The 21,706-nt window shown below is 52.0% G+C and overlaps 1 protein-coding gene across 2 annotated transcripts; it reads right to left on the bottom strand.

The window, feature by feature from the left end:
- Window positions 1-859: 859 nt before the first annotated feature.
- TBC1D13 (TBC1 domain family member 13) lies at window positions 860-20,975 on the bottom strand. 2 transcript variants are annotated; one of them, XM_032165333.2, is made up of 12 exons: window positions 20,884-20,975; window positions 19,876-19,949; window positions 17,515-17,555; window positions 16,849-16,910; window positions 16,597-16,696; window positions 15,701-15,783; window positions 11,125-11,284; window positions 5,886-6,096; window positions 5,225-5,388; window positions 2,898-3,058; window positions 2,611-2,668; window positions 860-1,091 (listed from the first exon to the last, which is right to left on the bottom strand). In XM_032165333.2, the coding sequence occupies exons 1-12, from the start codon at window positions 20,904-20,906 to the stop codon at window positions 1,026-1,028; spliced, it is 1,203 nt and encodes a 400-aa protein (XP_032021224.1). In that variant the 5' UTR covers window positions 20,907-20,975; the 3' UTR covers window positions 860-1,025. The 2 variants fall into 2 exon arrangements, with proteins under 2 accessions (XP_032021224.1, XP_058301770.1); XM_058445787.1 differs by lacking the exons at window positions 17,515-17,555; window positions 20,884-20,975 and having other exon boundaries at window positions 19,876-19,894.
- Window positions 20,976-21,706: the final 731 nt, after the last annotated feature.

The following is a 21,706-nucleotide window of genomic DNA, read 5'->3' as shown; positions in this document are numbered from 1 at the left end:
AGAAAAACCAGCTCCCCCTCTTCCTTCTCCCTCCCTGGGCAGAAAGCAGGGGCAGGAAGCTCAAAGCTTCATCCATACTCAGCAGCATTTGGTTTCCAAGATTTCTGTGTAGGGAACGGGTTCAGAACCCTCTAAGTGAGGCACGGAGGACTCCCTCCCAGTTGGGAGGACCCTGGAGCCAGGGCTGGGGGATGGGAACAGGAGGCAAAGGCCAAGCTTGACCTCCAGGGGCCTTCCTGAGCCAGTCTCCTCATCTGTCTCCCAGGTTCAGGGGAGCAGAGGGAAGCGGGGAGAGGAGGCGGCTCAGGATAAGGCACCCCAACAGAGAAGGGCAGGGAGAGTCATGGAGAGAGGAAACATGGAGCAGGACACAGTCCCACTCTGGGAAGGAGGCGGAAGGAGACAGGCAGAGAGGTAGAGACAGAGAAGGAGGGGCTGGGAGACCTGGAGGCCTGAGAGACCCTCGCCCCCTCACACACACACACACACGGAGGAGACGCCTGGGGACTTGGGCCCACGTTCACACCAACCGACTACAGACAGACATCTGTGGGTGAGACAGATGGCAGGACTCAGCTTTCAGTGTCGCCTTCCCTGTGGAGCAGCTGAAGCGCCCCGCTCAGAAGCAGCTTCTGGCCCATTGGCCAAGCACCTCCCCTGACCGGAGCCCAGGAGAAGACCAGAAGCAGGAACCGAGGCTGGGGCGGCAGAGCCGAGGCAGGGAGGGGCCCCTGCCAGCCTCCCAGTGCCAGAAACGGCCCTGGCCCAGGAAGGACAACTTCCCGAGCTCCAGCCCTCCTCAGGATCCTGGGCAAAGAGGGCAGGGTGCAGGGCAGGCGGGGAGCTGGGCGTGGTGGCAGAAGAAGGAGCACGGCACCGTGTGTCCCCAGTGGGCATGGCCTGGGTCTCGGGCCAATCCCGTGGCTTCCCCTCAGGCTGGCTTCCCACAGGTTTCTGTGTGTCCCGGGAGCCAGCACACAGGGTCGGGAGGCTTCTCTCCCGAACATGGGCCTCTTGCCGCTGGGCTACTTTGAGTCTTGGAGCTCCTTGGCTTTCTGCAGGATCTGGCAGACATCTGTGATGGGGTAGTCCTGGGCACAGGAAAAGGCCAACAGTTGCTTCTGAAGCCACTTCACCCCTGCCACACCCACACCCTCCCTGCTGGGACCCATTACCATGCTGGATCCTGGGCCTCAGGGGCAGGAGCACGGAATACCAGGCATCCTGCACTCCCCAACCCCCAGACCCCTGCATGCAGCTGACGCTACACCGTGCAGCACCAACTCAACCGATCCAAACACAACCACTCCCAGGCTCTCACAGCCCTTTCCTCAGGACCAGACCAGGCTGGCTCAGCTCCCCCACTACTGCCTGAACCCGAGCTCCCTCGTGTGGAGCCAGTGGGACTGGGCCAGTGTCTGAGCATCAGCTTGAAGTCCCAACAGCCCTGTGAGTGGCTACTGCGATTCTGCCCATTTTCCAGATCTAGTCCATGAAGTTATGGAAAACCAACTCTAGGAAAACCAACTCTAGGCCGGGCTTGGTGGCTCACACCCAGCGCTTTGGAAGGCCAAGGTGGGCAGATCACCTGAGGTCAGGAGTTCGAGACCAGCCTGACCAAGATGGTGAAACCCTGTCTCTACTAAAGATACAAAAATTAGCCAGACATGGTGGCACACACCTGTAATCCCAGCTACTCGGGAGGCTGAGGCAGGAGAATCACTTGAACCCGGGAGGTGGAGGTTGCAGTGAGCCGAGATTGCGCCACTGCACTCCAGCCTGGACAACAGAGCGAGACTCTGTCTCAAAAAAAAAAAAAAAAAACAAACAACAAACCAACACTAAGGCCAGGTGCTGGTGAAGAAGCTGAAACCCAGAGATGCTGTAACTTGGCTTGGGTCACGTAATGAGCACAGCAGAGCAAAACTGTGGGCCTAAAGCTGTAGGCCCTTGAACCCATGTTCTTTTTTTTTTTTTGAGACAGAGTCTCGCTCTGTCGCCCAGGCTGGAGTGCAGTGACGTGATCTCGGCTCACTACAACCTCCACCTCCCGGGTTAAAGCGATTCTCCTACCTCAGCCTCCCAAGTAGCTGGGAATTACAGGCACATGCCACCAAGCCCGGCTAATTTTTGTATTTTTAGCAGAGACGGGGTTTCGCCATGTTGGCCAGGCTGGTCTTGAACTCCTGACCTCAGGTGATCCGCCCACCCCAGCCTCCCAAAGTGCTGGGATTATAGGCATGAGTCACTGCACCCAGTGAGCCCATGTTCTTAATCACTACACCCCACCCTCCTTCCCCAGGCCTGAGCATGGCCACTAGCGAGCACAGCCACATTCTGGGCACCTGCTGTGTCCTGGGTGTGAACACCTATGTAGAGTACATGGTTTGAAGGCCAAGTCACTTGCTCAAGGCCACCCAACATTCCAGGTCAGTGGCAGAACCAGGATTCAAACCCAGATCCAAACCAGATCTGCCTCAGGGGTCTGGACTTTAATCCCTGCTACGCTCCACTGCCCCTGCCCAGCCTGTCGCAGCAGCTGGCGTGGGCAGGTACCTGGCGAGTGCCGGCCTCATGGCAGTGGCTGAGCCTGCCCCCAACTCCCATTACCTGCAGCAGCCGCATGTTCACAGTGAAGTCCCCTTCCAGCAACTGCTCCCGGATCAGCCTATGAAAAGCAGCAGCAAAAGCGCTGGGACCTGGGATGCTCTGAGTGCAGGCCCTGCCCACTCCTCCCTCCCCACCCACCCGGGTTTGGCACCCTCCCAAGGACTCCAGAATCCCGTTCCAGCCATGAAAGAGCAGCCCTGCCCACCCTTCAGGGGCGGAGGGTCCTCCCGTCTGGCTTCTCCAAGGACCGCCCAGGTGAGCTGATGACAGCTCATGCCCGCACTCACATGAGCATGGCGCAGCAGACAAGGAGGAGGAAGTCAAAGCGGTTGTCATCGGCGAAGAGGGAGTCCCAGATGCGGATGACGTCAGGCAGCAAGAACTCCTGGGACAGGAGCAGTGTCAGCCAGCGGAAGGCGAAGAACTGGGGCTTGATGTTCTGCTCTTGCTGGGGAGACAGTGTGGGGGGTGGCGGGGGGCAGGACTCTGTGTTGGCTGCTGGCCATGGAGCACCACACAGTGGTCAGAAGTGAATTCAGAACAGCAGGGTCCAGCACACCAAGTGTGAGCACCAGGGCTGGCACCAGGCTGCCAGACAGCCTCGCTTGGTAAAGGGGCAGAGCCTGTTTGCTGCCAGCCAGCATCCTCAGATCTTCCTATTTTTTTTTAAGAGAAGCTGGAAACCCAAACCTTTATATAATAAGCTCTCTAGATTTATAAATGATGGCTCAAACTCTTTTCACATACTTTGCAGATGATAGCCTTGGGTTTGTGGATGTGCTGAGTGACCATCACAGGGCACTTACTAAAAGCCTGGGCTATGCTTAGCATATTAAGTATGTCCTCTCACTCATTTAATCCACAGAACAATTCCACAGGCAATTATTCCCAGTAGAGACAAGCCTTCTGGTCAGCCACAGTGAATATTAACTGAAAAAGCATGCTACAAAACAGCAAAAGCATACTTCCTTTTTTTTCAGAGATGAGGTCTCGCTATACTGCCTAGGCTGAAGTGCAGTGGCACAATCATGGATGGCTCACTGCAGCCTTGACCTCGAGGGCTCCTCTCTCAGCCTCCCGAGTAGCTGAGACTACAGGCCTGTGCCACCATGCCTGGCTAATTTGTTTTAAAATTTTTTGCAGAGACAAAGCTTCACTATGTTGCTCAACCTCTGGGCTCAAGTGATCCTCCTGCCTCAGTCTCCCAAAGTGCTAGGATTACAACTGTGAGCCATCACACTCAACCCATATTTGTTTAAAAAGATATGATTATTCCTGGCCAGCCAGGCACAGTGGCTCATGCCTGTAATCCCAGCACTTTGGGAGACTGAGGTAGGCTGATCACTTGAGGTCAGGAGTTCGAGACCAGCCTGGCCAACACAGCAAAATCCCATCTCTGCTAAAAATACAAAAACTAGCCAGGCATGGTAATGCACGCCTGTAATCCCAGCTACTGGGGAGGCTGAGGCACGAGAATTGCTTGAACCTGGGAGGCGGAGGTTGCAGTGAGCCAAGATTGCACCACTGCACTCCAACCTGGCCTCTGACAGAGTGAGAGTCCGTCTCAAAAAAAAAAAAAAAAAGAAAAAAAGGGCTGGGCGCGGTGGCTCATGCCTGTAATCCCTTTGGGAGGCCGAGGCGGGTGGATCACGAGGTCAGGAGATCAAGACCATCCTGGCTAACACAGTGAAACTCCATCTCTACTAAAAATACAAAAAATTAGCCGGGCGCGGTGGCGGGCGCCTGTAGTCCCAGCTGCTTGGGAGGCTGAGGCAGGAGAATGGCATCAACCTGGGAGGCAGAGCTTACGGTGGGCAGAGATTGCGCCGCTGCACTCTAGCTTGGGCGACAGAGTGAAACTCTGTCTCAAAAAAAAAAAGAAAAAAAGATATGCTTAGATATGTATTTTATTTTTCATGAAACTTTTTGTTTACATGTAGATAAATTTTCTCCTTTTGTTCTACGAAATAAACACGGAATGCCAGTACAATTTTTTAAATTATATTAATTTAAAAAAATGAAGTTAGGCCGGGCACGGTGGCTCACGCCTGTAATCCCAGAACTTTGGGAGGCCGAGGCGGGTGGATCACGAGGTCAGGAGATCAAGACCATCCTGGCTAACACAGTGAAACTCCATCTCTACTAAAAATACAAAAAATTAGCCAGGCACAGTGGCAGGCGCCTGTAGTCCCAGCTACTCGGGAGGCTGAGGCAGGAGAATGGCGTGAACCTGGGAGGTGGAGCTTGCAGTGAGCCAAGATTGGGCCACTGCACTCTAGTCTGGGCGACAGAGCAAGACTCCATCTCAAAAAAAAAAAAAAAAAAAAGATGACGTTAACACCTCAGAAGACTACTAACAGCTTAAACAATTTAGTTCATAGTAAATGCCCTGCAGTATGCCTGGCACACAGTGGGCACCATTCTCAAGTTTCCCCTTCCCTCCCAGCTGGGGTCCACCATCAGCTGCCTCAGCACATGGGTCAGCGTCCCAGGCAGCAGCAGCAGCAGCTACTTCTGACCCCCAGACTCAAGCCAGACCTCGCCCTGGGCTGGGATGGTGCAGCAACTCTCTGCCTCCTGTCCCTTTCCACCCCTCTGTTCCTGGGGTCCTCACCAGTTTCAGGTAGAGCTCCACATCCTTATCTTTCAAGGTGGAGTAAACTTTCTCCATCTTGTAGGTGATGCCACACTGTGAGTCATCTAGGCTCTTGATAAAGTTGTCCCGGATCTCGGCCATGAGGTTGGTGAAGCAGAAAAACGTGTCTGCCTCGGCATGCTCTGGGAGAGACGCAGGATGGGGGCAGAAGTGGCACACCCCAGGCCCACCCCACCTCTCACCTACCAGACATCTGCCCCGCTCTGAGCCCCGCCGAGTTGCCCCATCCTCATGGTCTGGCTCAGTCCTTCCTCTGTCCTTGACCCCTCTCCACCCCCAGGCTAAAGACGTCACCTCTTTCTTCTCACATCTGGCAATACTATACATTCACTTAGCAATTTATTACACACTCTCCTGATGACAATTTAAAAATCATTATTTAAATCTTATAATTCGGCTTCCTATATATCCACCTTCTCTACCAGAAATTAAATTACAAATATCAAGAGATCAGTAAACATCCAACATTCTAGACGATCACAGCTGCAAAGGATCTCAGAGATGATCCAGGCCAACTCCTCATCTGGCAGAGGGAGAACAGAGGCCCAAAAGGGAAAGTGAGCTGCACAGCCTGACACGGGTCAGCAACGAGGGATGTGGGCACCAAGAGCCTTCTTACCTTTCCACTCGCTATTGGGGTCGGTGGCAAAGGTGTAGTAGAGGGGACCCACGATTTCATTCATGCCTTGCACATAAGCGATGCCAGGGTTGAGCTTGGCGTAGATGAACAGGATCCGCTCCACCACCTCCCAGTGGGCCTCACAGCCATTGGGCAGCACCTCATACTCATTTAGGGATGATGGCGCAGAGTTCTTGTGTGGGGAGCTCATCTGGAGGAGAAGAGGAGCCCGTCAAGAAAGACAATGCTGGGGTCAATGGCTCATGCCTGAAATCCCAGCACTTTGGGAGGCTGAGGTGGGAGTTGAGCCCCAGTGGTCAAGGCTGCAGTGAGCCGTGATTACACCATTGCATTCCAGCCTGGGTGACAGAGCAAGACCCTGTCTCAGGAGAAAAAAACAAAAACAAAAAAAGAGACAACATGGGTGGGCCACAATAGCTCATGCCTGTAATCCCAGCACTTTTGGAGGCCAAGGCAGGAGGATCACTTGAGCCTAAGAGTTCGAGACCAGCCTGGGCAACATAGGGAGATCCCATCTCTACAAAAAATGTAAATATTAGCGGAGTGTGAAGGCACGCACCTGTGGTCCCAGCTACTTGGGAGGCTAGGGCAAGAGGATCACTTGAGACCAGGAGGCTGAGGCTGCAGTGAGCTATGATCACACCACTGCACTTCAACCTGGGTGACAGCAAAACACTGTCTCAAAAAATAAAAAAAAATAAAAAATGGACAATGTGAAGGAGGACAATGTGTTCTTGCCAGAAATGTAAATGTTTACTGTTAAGCCTGGACCTATCTAGCATATGAGACATATTCTGGCGCAGAGGAACAAGTCAAACGCCACCATAAGGAAACAAGGAGACAAACCTAGAACATGGAACATTCTACAATACAAAGAACGGTCCTAAAACCTAACTTACGGTGCTAAAAGTCAGAGCAGTGAGAAGTACTAACTAGGAAGGGGCATGCAGGAACTTGCTGGATGTGGACATGTTCTGTATCTTGACTGGCACTTACACAGGTACACACACGAGAAAAACATTCTCTAATTGTACACGTAATTGCACGTAAGTTACACTTCAATTTAAAACAAAAACTTTAGGGCCAGGCACGGTGGTTCACACCTGTAATCCCAGCACTTTGGGAGGCCGAGGCAGGTGGATCACCTGAGGTCGGGAGTTCAAGACCAGCCTCACAAACATGGAGAAACCCTGTCTCTATTAAAAATACAAAAAAATTAGCCAGGCATGGTGGTGCATGCCTGTAATCCCAGCTACTTGGAAGGCTGAGGCAGGAGAAGTGCTTGAACCCAGGAGGCAGAGGTTGTGGTGAGCCTAGATTGCACCATTGCACTCCAGCCTGGGCAATAAGAGTGAAACTCCGTCTCAAAAAACAAAATAGGCTGGGCGCGGTGGCTCACGCCTGTAATCCCAGCACTTTGGGAGGCCAAGGTGGGTGGATCACGAGGTCAGAAGATGGAGACCCTCCTGGCTAACACAGTGAAACCCCGTCTCTACTAAAAATACAAAAAATTAGCCGAGTGTGGTGGCAGGTGCCCATAGTTCCAACTACTTGGGAGGCTGAGGCAGGAGAATGGCGTGAACCCAGGAGGCAGAGCTTGCAGTGAGTGGAGATCGCACCACTGCACTCCAGCCTGGGTGACAGAGTGAGACTCTGTCTCAAAAAAAAAAAAACCAAACATTAAATATGTCAAAAACAGACAACTGGCCAAGACTTTTCTTTCTTTTTTTTTCTCCCCCGAGACAGTCTTGCACCACAACTTGCTCTCTCTCTATATATAATACACACACAAATAAAGCAATGTGAAAAATGTTAACAACTGTTGCATTTAGATGGAAAGTATACAGATAGTTATCCAGTGTACTTTCCTTTCAACTTTTCTGAATGTTTGAAAATTTTCATAAGAAAAGGTTGGAGGCCAGGCGCAGTGGCTCACACCTGTAATCCCAGCACTTTGGGAAACTGAGGTGGGTGGATCACTTGAGGTCAGGAGTTTGAGACCACCCTGGCCAAAAATCTCTACTAAAAATACAAAAATTACCAGGCGTGGTGGCACGCGCCTATGATCCCAGCTATTCAGGAGGCTAAGGCATGAGAATTGCTTGAACCTAGGAGGCAGAGGTTGCAGAGCGCCAAGATTGTGCCACTGCACTCCAGCCTGGGCGAAAGAGCGAGACTGTCTCAAAAAAAAAAAAAAAAAAAAGGTTGGAAGATAAATAAAGAGATGATGATCCCTACTGAAGACTCCTGCAATGAGCACGGGCCCCCAACTCCAGCTGCCTGCCAGGATCTCTTGGGAACTTTGTAAATCAAGTGCTGGGCCCTGCCCTAGACCTGCTCAGGTGGAAGCTCCAGAGGTGAGTGACCCATATGAGAGAACCCAGGCAGTGACAGTGGATGAAGCCATCCTGGAAGCAGAGGGTCCTGGAGACGTTAAACTCCCTCTCCCATAACATACATATACATATGTATGCACACACATGCAGGGATGTTCACACACAGAGACACACATCAGCCACATTTACCAAGAGCTTTTTTTTTTTTTTGAGACGGAGTCTCGCTCTGTTGCCCAGGCTGGAGTGCAGTGGCGTGATTTTGGCTTACTGCAAGCTCCGCCTCCCAGGTTTACACCCTTCTCCTGCCTCAGCCTCCCGAGTAGCTGGGACTACAGGTACCCGCCACCGCGCTCGGCTAATTTTTTGTATTTTTAGTAGAGACGGGGTTTCACCATGTTAGCCAGGATGGTCTCGATCTCCTGACCTCGTGATCCGCCTGCCTCGGCCTCCCAAAGTGCTGGGATTACAGGCGTGAGCCACCATGCCCAGCCCTTACCAAGAGCTTTTTATGTGGCAGACAATGCTGTACAGGTATTCCTCCATTTAATCCACTGAACAATCTAAAATATTCTCTCAACATCATTTTCAAGATGAGGAAACTGAGGCTCAGAAATGTAGGGCCACTCCTTAACTGTCTAACATTAGGTGGTGGAATCAGGACTTGACCCTGAACTGGCTGACTCCCAAACCTAAGGTCCAGGACTTGAGGGCAGGCTGCCTCCTAAGGATGCCCAGGGCTTTCTGCTTTTGAAGAATCTGCACAGCCATGACCTCATTTCATCCTCTTGGCAGCTTAGGCAGGGCAGAAATGATTATGCCCAGTTTATGGTCGAGGAAACAAAGACCAGGATGTGAACCTGGTATGACTTGCCCAGAGTCACACAGATGGTCTTCAACTCAAACTGCCCAATCATGAACCCAGAGGCTTAGGGATGAAGTTTCTGGTGGGTTCTCTGCTACCAGGACCAAAAGTTAAACTAGGCAACAGTGCTCCTTATACCTAGTTACTACAGTGAAAGGAATGACAGGAACCAGTCCCCTCCTGGCCCTTCACCCAGGAAATCAGCAGCCAAGAGTGCTGCCCACAAAGCCAGACTCCTGGTTATCTAGCCACGCAATCTGCACTGCACAGCAGTTCTGCTGGGCACCCAACTCTCATAGGCACCTGCAACCCTGGATCGGCCATATCTGCCCCTGCCCGTCAGAGCTTCCATCAAAGTCATTCCCAGCTGGGTGTGGTGGCTCACGCCTGTTATCCTGGCACTCTGGGAGGCCCGGGTAGGAGGATCGCTTAAGCTTAGGAGTTCAAGACCAGTCTGGGTGTCATGGCAAGACTCTGTCTCTATTTAAAAAAATAAAACAAACAAACAAAAAACAAAGTCATTCCCCAGGGGGAGAAAAACTTTTGCAGTAGTACCTGCCCTAGCTTGTTGGAGGCTACAGAAAAGGGTTTTTCCATTGATGGAAGACAGTGAAAAGTTTAGGGGAACAGGCCACTATTCCAGACGCCAAAGTAGGGGGTGTAAATTAAGGAATAAGGTAACATACTTGTTTGACTACAAGGAGCTTCTCAGAGTGACAGGAATCTATTAAAAGTTAGGGGTCCTATCGGTTCCACCCAGAGTCTCTGAGATCTAACCCTGCTGCATCTCTGCCCCCACCACCTCTTGCCTAGACAACTGCAATGTCCTTCCAGGTAGCCTCTCTACCGCCACTCCTGTATCTCCACAGTGCCTAAAGCATTTCTGACACAAGCAGATATGAATTATGTCACTGCCCTGCTTACAGGGCTGTAAGGGATCCTTCCCACCCCTCATGACAAAGGCCCCACGTGTCCTCACCAGCACCAACCTCTTCCCTCGCTCTCTGCTTCTAGCCACGCTGTGGCCTCCCCGACCTGGAACACACCATGCTCTCTCCCGCTGAGGACTTCGGCATCTGCCCTCCTCTCCACCTGGAATGCCCTCTTCTTTTTTTTTAGACAGGGTCTCGTTTTGTCGCCCAGACTGGAGTGCAGTAGTACAATCTAGACTCACTGCAACCTCCACCTCCCGGGTTCATGCAATTCTACTGCCTAAGCCTCCCGGGTAGCTGGGATTACAGGCACCTGCCACCATGCCCGGCTAATTTTTGTATTTTTAGTAGAGACAAGGTTTCACCATGTTGGCCAGGCTGGTCTCGAACTCCTGACCTCAGGTGATCCACCCGCCTTGGCCTCCCAAAGTGCTGGGATTACAGGTGTGAGCCACCACACCTGGCCAGGGCCAAATTTTTGTATTTTCAGTACAGATGGGGTTAAATCCCCGGGTTGGTCAGGCTGGTCTTGAACTCCTGGCCTTAAGTGATCTGCCTGTCTTGGCCTGCCAAAGTGCTGGGATTACAGGCATGGGCCATTGTGCCTGGCCGTTTTCTTAATTTTTATTTTTTTGAGACAGGGTCTGGCTCTGTCAACCCGGCTGGAGGGCAGTGGTGTGATGTAGGCTCACTGCAACCTCCGCCTCCCAGGCTCACACCATCCTCCTGCCTCAGCCTCCCTAAGCGCTGGGATTACAGGCGTGAACCACTGTGCCCAGCCCTATCACATTTTCTCACATTTGTAATGACCTTCTCAGAGCCATCCCCACTATAAGATTAGAAGCCTGGCTCATTCACTCACTGTGACGCAGGAACCTTCCCAGCAGCCATTACACCCAGCTGGGACATAGTGAACCTCTGTCCCCCAACTTTTAGAAAGCACCCCAGGATCTGGCAGCATCAGGATTGCTCTGAGTAACTGTCAAGCAGATGGTCATGGCCCGACACCTTGTGGCCAGCAGTTTAAGAGAAAAAGGAAAATAAAAGACCGTTGGGGGAGTCTCTGGGGACCCCAGGTTGGCACTCACATTTGTGACCCCACTCCGGTTCCGGGCCACCGTCTGAGATTTCAGTGTTGTCTGTTCCACTCTCTTACGAAGGGTTTCAAACTCATTCTGGGGGTCCAGGATGAGGAGGCAAGGGTAGTCAGTGGCCCTCTGGAAGAAGGAAATGTCTGGGCACAACCTCCTGTCAAGAGGGAACAGGAAAGAATCTTGTTACTCAGGGTGGAAGTTTTCGCCATCTCATCTGCCAGTAGACCCCAAGACTCCCCAAAAGCATTATTTTTTGTTTTTGTTTTTCTTTTTCTTTTGAGACAGTCTTGCACTGTCGCCCAGGCTGGAGTGCAGTGGAGCGATCTCTGCTCACTGCAAGCTCCGCCTCCTGGGTTCATGCCATTCTCCTGCCTCATTCTCCCAAGCAGCTGGGACTACAGGCGCCTGCCACCACGCCCGGCTAATTTTTTATTTTTTGTAGAGACGGAGTTTCACTGTGTTAGCCAGGATGGTCTCAAACTCCTGATTTTGTGATCCAACCACCCCAGCCTCCCAAAGTGCTGGGATTACAGGTATGAGCCACCGTACCCATCCAGCATTGTTTTTAATTACAACGTTTTGAATCACTAGAGGTCAAGAGTTCGAGACCAGCCCAGCCAACATGGTAAACTTTGTCTCTATCAAAAATACAAAAATTGGCTGGGCATGGTGGCTCACGCCTATAATCCCAGCACTTTGGGAGACTGAGGCAGACGGATCATCTGAGGTCGGGAGTTTGAGACCAGCCTGACCAACATGGAGAAACCCCGTCTCTACTAAAAAAATACAAAATTACCCGGGCGTGGTAGCACATGCCTGTAATCCCAGCTATTCGGGAGGCTGAGGCAGAAGAATCACTTGAACCTGGGAGGCGGAGGTTGCAGTGAGCTGAGATCGTGCCATTGCACTCCAGCCTGGGCAACAAGAGCGAAACTCCGTCTCAAAAAAAAAAAAAAATAGCCAGGCATGGTGGCGGGTGCCTCTAATCCCAACTACTGGGGAGGCTGACACAGGAATTGCTCGAGCCTGGGAGGAGGAGATTGCAGTGAGCCAAGATCGCGCCACTGCACTCCAGCCTGGGCGACAGAATGAGACTCGGTCTCAAAAAAATAATAATAATAACAACAATTACAACATTTTATTTTAAAAACAGTATTTTTTTTTTAAAAGCAGTAGTTTGAGCCAGGCGCAGTGGCTCACGCTTGTAATCCCAGCACTTTGGGAGGCCGAGGCGGGCGGATCACGAGGTCAGGAGATCGAGACCACGGTGAAACCCCGTCTCTACTAAAAATACAAAAAAAAATTAGCCGGGTGTGGTGGCGGGCGCCTGTAGTCCCAGCTACTCGGGGAGGCTGAGGCAGGAGAATGGCGTGAACCCAGGAGGCGGAGCTTGCAGTGAGCCGAGATCGCGCCACTGCACTCCAGCCTGGGTGACAGAGCGAGACTCCGTCTCAAAAATAAATAAATAAATAAAAATAAAAATAAAAAGCAGTAGTCATTGTATATGTATACATGCCCACATTTTATGTGTATTTGCAAATAGATACATAGTTTTTTTTTAAAGTGTCATGATGGTCATACAACCTAACTCCTCTTTTAAACTCCAAACATATTTCCATGTAAAAATATTTATCTAGGTCAGGCACAGTGGCTCACCACTGTAATCCCAGCACTTCGGAAGGCTAAGGCAGGAGGGATCACTTGAGCCCAGGAGTTCAAGACCAGCCTGGGCAACAAAAGAGACCTCATCTCCGTAAAAAATTAGTTAGGGCCAGGTGCGGTGGCTCACGCCTGTAATCCCAGCACTTTGGGAGGCTGAGGCAGGCGGATCATGAGGTCCAGAGCTCGAGAACACCCTGGCTAACATGGTGAAACCTCGTCTCTAATAAAAATACAAAAAATTAGCTGGGTGTGGTGGCATGTGCCTGCAGTCCTGGCTACTCAGGAGGCGGGGCAGGAGGATCACTTGAGCCTGGGAGTTCAAGGCTACAGTGAGCTAAGATCAAGCCACTGTACTCCAGTCCAGCCTGGGCAACAGAGCAAGACCCTATCTCAAAAAAAAAAATTATCTAATATGCACAAACACAGAGTGGTTTGTAGTAGCAAAAGAGATTTGGTTCCATAAGTTATACACTGTACAACAGACTATTATACAGCTGACCTGGGAAGATGTCCAAGACACAGTGAGAGGGAAAACAAGTTGGGAGATGGCGTCTAGAATGTGATCAAGTTTTTAAAATATATGTATTGCAGTACACGCACATTTTTCAGACTTCTTATACTTAGCACATTGCAGACCTGCTTCTAGAAGCACCAAAGGATCACTACCCATGTAAAACAGAACCTGGCCAGGCATGGTGTCTCATGCCTGTAATGCTAGCACTTTGCGAGGCTGAGGTGGGTGGATAACTTGAGGTCAGGAGTTCGAGACCAGCCTGGCCAACTGGTGAAACCCCATCTCTCCTAAAAATACAAAAATTAGCCAGGCGTTGTGGCACATGCCTGTAATCCCAGCTATTAGGGAGGCTGAGGCAGGAGAATCGCTTGAACCCGGGAGGCAGAGGTTGCAGTGAGCCGAGATTGCACCACTGCACTACAGCCTGGGTCACAGAAGGAGCCACTGTCTCAAAAAAACAAACAAACAAACAAAAAAACAGAAAACAAAAAAAACAGAACCTATTTCCCTGGGTCACAGAGTGGTTCTTGACTTGAACACGGCAATCGGAACACCTCGTGGGTAAACGCTGCACCAACCCCAGCCTGAGAGCACAAGAGGCAGTGCCTCCTTTCTCCGGCAGCCTGGCTGAGTTGCCCTGTGCGGGGGTCACGTGGGGCCATCTGAAGATGAGCCTGGGCTGAGGAGCAGCACCCAGGGTGGCTGGAGGGCAAGGAGGATCCTGCTTTATCCTGCCACGCGCCTTCTTCCCCGGCCACAGGGCACTCTCATGTGCTGTGCCTCAGCCCAGCAGACTCTTCCACCCAGCTTGCTGCCTCCCTGCTGCCTCCTTCTCTTTCATATCTCATCCTGAGCCTCCTCCCTAGAAAGGCTTTCCTCGACCCCCCAAAGGAAAACAGGGCCTCCCTCTGATTCTCTAAAAGCACCAGTTTTTCTCTCCTTCACAGCATTACAGTATTTGCAATTACATATCTGTTTCCAGGTTTAGTATATGTCTCCTGACTTACACTGGAAGCTCTCAGAAGGCAGAGACTGTTTCAGTCCTGCTCACTCCTAAACCCCTCCTGACACCGGTACTCAGCCATTCCTTGAGAAGGAGCTGAATGGAGGGGCACCTGTCTGTACTGGCACAGACTGACTTGGGCACCTGAGAGCTGCCCCTTGGAGATTCTGAAGGGTCACTGCGGGTCACAGTGCCGGCTTGTCCTGTCTGACCAAGTGCCGGGGGTCCCAGGCAGGCTGTTGTAAAAGGAACAGGATAAGCTCCCAGGACCCTTCTCTGATGGAGATCTGATCATTCTAAGGGCCTCTGTATGTGCTAAGACCAGCACAACAGTCCCACGTATCTGTGGAGACCCAGCCCGTTCTGTGCCCTTAGCCTGAACCACCTTACTCCTACTTCACACTAAAGAGAGTAATGATCAGAGGGTGAGTCACTTGCCTAAGGTCACACAGCTAACAACTGGTAAAGGCGGAACAGAAACCAGGCAAATGGACTCCAGAACCCAAGGCCACTCCACCCACCTGTGGACAAGGCCTGCCTTCTAGCTCCTCACCTAGCCCAACACGCTGCCAAACTCCCCAGCCCGACAGGGCCGCACAGCCAGCATCTCCACATTTCCACCAAGTGGAAAAGCACAAACACACTGTAGCTCAAGATTTTAAAAACTGCGTATCTGACCCTGTCACTCCTTTGCTCAAAACCTTTGCATGGCTGCCTCATGCTCTTAGAATCAAGTCCAAGGTCCGGCCCCTATCTCCCACCCTGGCCTTGGTATTATTACTCAGATGTGCCAAGCTCTGCGGGCTCTCTGGACCTTGCCAAGGGCAGTTCCCTGCCCAACGTGGCCTTTGCTGCACTCTTCCCCTGAGGCCTCCCGCTCCTCAGATCTCAGCTGAATTACTGCTTCTCAGGTGAGGTTTCCCCAAACCCCCTCAAATTTTCCTTCAGGAGCATTTACCACGAATGCCATCTGCTAAGATCTAATGGGCTGAATGTCTGTCTTGCCATCCTCCCTTCTAGGTTCTAAGATCCTTAAGGAGAGGGAACACACCAGTCTATTCAGTGCTCAACCCTGAGCTTAGTGCTAAGCCTGGCACACAAAAGGGGCTCAATACTTGTTGAATGAATGTCAGATGAATCCATAAACGCCTGGGGTACAAATGAAACTACAGCTCAGATAAGAACAGCCAGGTATATGCAAGCACAGAATCTCCCTCGCTAGCCTCACTCTCAGCCTATCATCATAGAGCCTGGACCCAACCGCTGGGGCAATCCATCAGCAGCTCCGCAAACACCCACCCATGGGCCCGGCCTGCAAATGGAAAAGACAGAGCTGCAGAGAGCCCCAGAAGTCCCATGGGCCAGCTCCCGGCCCCAGGCACCCTGCTTACCGGACATCTTTGTCAATCTGCAGCAGCACCTCGTTGTCCTTGAAGTACGTGTTCCACCGGCTGTCAGGGTTGGGGTTGAGTGGCTGTGGGGAGAAATGAAGATGCTCTGTCCAAGGCCCAGATAGGCCCCAGGGCCTGATTCTATCCCGGAAACCTGAGCAGTGGCCTTGCTACAAGAATCTCACCACACACTGAGGTGTGGCCCTGACACCACCTGCAAGCTACTCAGAGGAACCAACACAGCCCTTCCTTCAGCCTCCTGAATCCATTCAAACTCCACAGCCGGGAGCCCAGCCTGGGGGCCTGCTCTGAGTACATCTCTGCTGGGCAGGGACTGTGTTCCTTTTCTGTCCATTACTCTAGCTCGAGAACTTTGCATATAACAGGTGGTCAGTAAATGTTTGCTTGCTGAATGAATGAATTCGGTTTCTTCAGCTCTCATTCATCGATGCTCTGAGTCGTCAATTCCTATCTGTGAGTCTCGGCCTGGGGCGCATCCATTTCTTTCTCCCACGCTGTGAAGCCCAGGGAGGAGCTCAGCATTTGAGGAGAACAAGGCTTCCTGGCAACGACAGAGGGCAGCTTAGCCTCCCTCCCGCCCTGATCTGATTTTCTTCAAGGAACGGGGATGAAGGTTGAAACAGACCATGTCCTCAGAGCACCTGACGCAGGGCTGCCACTGCAATGCTCCCTGGACCCCAACTATCGTTTGTCTTACTTACTGAGCCCAGGGCCCCCAAGCTTAGTAACCACGCAGAAAGGAGGAACTGGGAGGTCCAGAGGGGACTGACACCAGACTGCACCTACTCCCTGGCATGCAGGGGACCTTGCCTGCTCCAAGGCCGCCACCCCTCCACATTCTGTGTCCTGGGTCTCTGCTGCCAACCTCTACTCACATGGTCCTCAAAAGTCACATCCTCCCTGGACACACCCATGTTGGCCTTGGCAATGCCAGGCTGGATGATCATTTCCCTCAGGAACTGGGCATACAGCTCCCTGCAGGAGACAAGCGAGAAGGATGATTCCCAACGGTCCTGCCCAGGGAGCCCAGACCAGAGCAGCAGCCGCAGGAGGCAGGGCGGCCCCAGCGGTACCGGCTCTGTCAGATGCAAGGGCCCTCCTGTCACTGCCCTTACATGGGGTCTCACCTCTGCTTGGCCAGGATGGAGGTCCATGAGGCTCTCTCCAAGGGAAGGTAGTTCAAGAGAATCTGCACAGAGGGAGAGGGACAAAGCTCTGGTGACCCTCCTGCACCAACGTCAGTCTTTAGGCAGGGATGACAGGCCTCAAGAAAAACATCTCATAAAGTCCCAAGAAAACAAGATAGGCTAAAATCCAGGAATGCCAGCATGAGCTAGGGGTAGCCTCCCTCTTCCTCCCCACTGCCTCCCTCCTCCTTTAACCCAAACCAGCCCTTCCCTCTGCTTTTCCTCACACACACTCTTCCACATGATCATCAGACCCTGGGCTTTAAAGGGCTGGAAACCAGGACACTGGGCTTCCATGGCCACCTGAGCTGGGAGCTTTGGGCAAAGCACAGCCTTTGTTTTGTCCCAATAAGCATGACTTTCACTGTACTTCATGGACCAGGAAGCAGAGGTCTTCATTGTTGGCATTACAAAGTGTCCCATCCCCAAGGGGATCCCAGAGAAGACACCAAGAGGAACAGAAAACCCAGAACTTCCCAGAAAAGCTCCCTCAGACAAGCAAGGAAAGGTGCAGAACGGGAGGAAGAAGCCAGGGGTAGGGGCAGCCCATGCAGGAAAACCCAGGGACTCTCAGCAGAGCAGAAGCCCCACCCCAGGCACACCCACCTTCCAGCAGAGGCACCGCAGTCCGCCCTCACAGGGGATGCCTGTGGACACAGCAGGCAAAGGTCACGCCCCAGGCCGGAGTCCCAGAACCCCCAGCCCTTCACCGTGGAGCCAGCTGGCAGGGAGTAGAGTGCGCAAGAAGTACTTCTTCAAGAATCATTTCCCCAAGAAAGATTACTAGACTGGGTGGTTTCTTTTTTTTTGAGACGGAGTCTCCCTCTATCACCCAGGCTAGAGTGAAATGGCGCAATCTCGGCTCACTGCAGCCTCCGCCTCCCGGGTTCCAGCGATTCTCCAGCCTCAGCCTCCCAGGTAGCTGGGATTACAGGCATGCGCCACTCTGCCCGGCTAATTTTTGTATTTTTAGTAGAGACAAGGTTTCACCATGTTGGCCAGGCTGGGCCTGAACTCCTGACCTCAGGCGATCCACCCGCCTTGGCCTCCCAAAGTGTTAGGATTACAGGTGTGAGCCACCACGCCCAGCCTAGACTGCATGTTAATTTTTTTTTTTTTTTTTTTTGAGACAGAGTCTTGCTCTGTTGCCCAGGCTGGAGTGCAGTGGTGTGATTTCTGCTCACTGCAACCTCCGCCTCCCCGGTTTAACCAATTCTTCTGCCTCAGTCTTGCAAGTAGCTGGGATTATAGATGTGCAACACCACTCCTGGCTAATTTTTGTATTTTTAGTAGAGACAGGGTTTCACCATATTGGCCAGGCTGGTTTCGAACTCCTGACCTCAGGTGATCCACCCGCCTCGGCCTCCCAAAGTGCTGAGATTACAGGTGTGAGCCACCATGCCCGGCCTGGAATATTCTTTTGAGGATAACACCTTCTCATTCTTGATATTCCTTCCTCAGGAGCAGCCTTTACCACCACGATCTCATCCTAATTCAGGTCAGTTCCCCCTGTTATAAGCAATAATGCCTCTGTGACTATTTCATAGCATCTGTCATAAGTGGAATTGTTATATATATATATGTATAGTGTATTTTCTTAACGTCTGTAACCCCTACTACTGGGTAAGCCCCAGAAGGACAAAAACCACATCTATTATTCCCAGTGCCTAGCACAGAGCATTGCACATAGAAGATATTCCATATGTATTTGTGGAATATAAACTAAGCTATGAATGCTAAGTATTTTGTGCTTTACAGATATTATTTCATTTAATCTTCATTATAACCCCAGTAAGTAGGGAAGATTAGCATAATTGTCATAAGAAGGAAACTTATCTGTAAAACTCTTAACTACTAACACTGACTGCCTCTCCTTTGGGGCCTATATTTCACTCCTGAACAGAAAGACAAAGTTCTCCTGCAACAAGATCAGGAAGCTCACTAGAGCAGTTGCTGCTATAGTATCTCTGGTACCATGAACATGAGCAAATACCTCCACTTCAGAATCTATATGAGGATGACAGGGACAATATAAGAAGTTCTCTCTTTTTTTTTTTTTTTGAGATGGAACTTCGCTCTTGTCACCCAGGCTGGAGTGCAATGGCGCAATCTCGGCTCACTGCAATTCCCAGGTTCAAGTGATTTTCCTGCCTCAGCCTCCCGAGTAGCTGGGATTACAGGCAAGTGCCACCATGCCTAGCTACTTTTTTATATTTTTAGTAGAGACTAGGTTTCACCATGTTGACCAGGCTGTTCTCGAACTCCTGACCTCAGGTGATCCACCTGCCTCGGCCTCCCAAAGTGTTGGGATTACAGGCATGAGCCACGGCACCCGGCCAGAAGTTCTTGCTGGCAAAGTTACAGGGGCAAAAAAGTGACAAGAAGCTATGCAGAACACATTGGGTTATTTTTTAAAACACGCAAAAAGAGAGTTATCTTTGTGCTTGTTGGGGCAAAGTCTAACACGGCAGGATCAGCTCCTTAAAGTCAGTGTCCCAAGGCTACCCATTTTACCACTAGCCAAGGTTTAGTTCAGGCAGCTTAGACCCCAAGCCAGGGAGAGAACCAGGAACCACCCTGCAGTTAACCAAACTCACCAACACAGGAAGCTAGCTAAGGAATGAGGAAAGACTGTCCTGGGCTCAAAAGGTCCCCCCCACTCTCATTCTCCAGTCTTCAGTCCCATCCTGTTACTCTCAGGAATCTGGCACCTCCTGTGGAAAGCTTAGGGCAAGGCATGCTAAGTGTGGCCACTGGCCCTCTGGGAAACCCCTCCAAGCTCAAGGCAGTCACTGCCTGTTCAGCTCTACAGAATCTGGAAAAGGCCCCAAGAGTCTATGTGTAATTTCCTTCAAGGCCCCAGCCCCCAGCAGCTGGGCCGCAGAGCTGACCAGGTGTGGCCTCCCCTTGTATTCTAGCCACAGGGCTGCTCTAGGGAAACCCTGAAAATACAGAATGGCTTCTTACCACTAAAGCTGAGTTCCCGCAGCTTTTCCAATGCAATTGAGGGCTCCTTCAGGACATCCTGGAAATCTGCAATTCTGGAAGGGGAGATAGGGCAGCAAATGAAGCATGCTGATATCGGCTCAGTGAGACCCACAGCCCTCAGCTCCCTCACACCGCCAGTTTCCAACCTGTGCCTCTCTCCCCTTTAGGACATAAAAATCACACAGCTTAGTCAAGGTCCTCACCAAAGACAGCTTTCGAGAACAACAAAACTATATTTCACTTCTTCCTCTACAACCAGAAACACAGAATGCCAGGGAAGAAACTTGAGAGATATTCTTGTCTAGAAGTTCCCAAATGAGGACCAACATTCTAAAATTTAGTGAGCTGACATTTACTGGGCACTTCTTGCCGGCCAGGCCGGGTCCACGCACAGCCACCAACTGAACTCCTTGGACCTCAGGAACCAGGAGTAATTCGATCTGCAGACAATGGACCATGCTCACAAATATAACCATTACAAGACCTCTGGGCCTGCCAGAAGGCAAGGACAAAGGGTTTAAAAAACACGTCCTGAAGGAAAACTGAAGAGTGAGCAAAATTCAGCCAATGCTGCAGGATCTGGCCTGGGGGAGGGGCCAGACTGGAGAATGCAAGTTCTCTAGCAATCCTAGTAAGAAAAAGGCACGGGGACAGGGTGCATTTGGAGAGAGTACGGGAGCAGGGGGATCAAAAGGGGGAAAGGGACGGGGGCGGGGCATGGGGGTCTGGATGAGGAAGACTCAGGGGAAGGGGGAAACCAGGGGTCCTGGATGAGGGAGGCAGAAGGAGTGACACCAGGGGCAGAAGGGCCGCCCCTCCGTCGTTCCTGCAGCCCACAGGCAATGAGGTTAGAAGGTGGACGCTCGAGACCCTCTGCCGAGGGGGTCTGCCGATTCCTGGCCACACCCGCGTTTCCCCCTTCTGAGGGGCAGAAGGGGCAGCCTGACCAGGAGTGGCCCAGCCGGGTCAGGCTCCATGGCCCCTTACCGGCTCTTGTGCAGACTTGACATGGTGTTGACTTCCGGACCCCCCAGCCGCCTCCGCCGCCTGCGCCTCTGCCGCCTGCGCCGCCGCCCCCAAGGGACGCGGGGCTCTGAGCAAAAGCCTCCGGCGGGAAACACAGCCACTAGCCTGTGCGTTCCACCGCCCCGGCCCCGCCCCGCCCCGCCCCGCCCCGCCAGTCACGTGCCACCCCTCGACTCTCACGCTTCCACAAGGTACTGGCTGCTACGGACGGCCGGGTTGAGCAGGGCAACCTCGGGTCGGGTGGGCGTGGCAATCGCGGGCCGGGAGCCCCCAGCGCCGCCGACCCTGCGGGCCAAATTTGAGAACCCGCCGGTGACAACGCAGACTGTATGTCTCTGGACTATTCCTTGCGCTTCCCTGGGCCCCAGTGTCTACTTACGCAATATACCTGTCACCCTGTCGTCTTCCCTGCACGCACCCCCCTGTAATTAACTACTGCATGATTGTTACAGGAGTCTCGGCCTCCCCTGCTCAACTGTTCAGGCCCTCCAGCTTATCTTGGTCTCTGCAGAATCCTCAAGGCCTGTATAGCAGGGACCCGCATGAACCGCCGTGCGCGGCCCAACTTTTTTTTTTTTTTTTTATAAAAACTATACCAGCAAACCCTATAAAATGTAAGTTAGGAAGACAGAAAAAAACACAAATGATATCTTAAGAAAAATAGGCTAGACCGGGCGCGGTAGCTCATCCCTGTAAATTCCAGCGCTTTGGGAGGACGAGGCTGGCAGATCACTTGAGGTCAGGCCAGTCTGGCGAACATGGTGAAACCCCGCCTCTACCAAAA

This window comes from Hylobates moloch, unplaced genomic scaffold, assembly GCF_009828535.3.
Source record: "Hylobates moloch isolate HMO894 unplaced genomic scaffold, HMol_V3 SCAFFOLD_10, whole genome shotgun sequence".
NCBI classification, from domain to species: domain Eukaryota; kingdom Metazoa; phylum Chordata; class Mammalia; order Primates; family Hylobatidae; genus Hylobates; species Hylobates moloch.
Note: the sequence above shows the minus strand (reverse complement) of the source record. Positions and strands in the feature narration are given on the sequence as shown.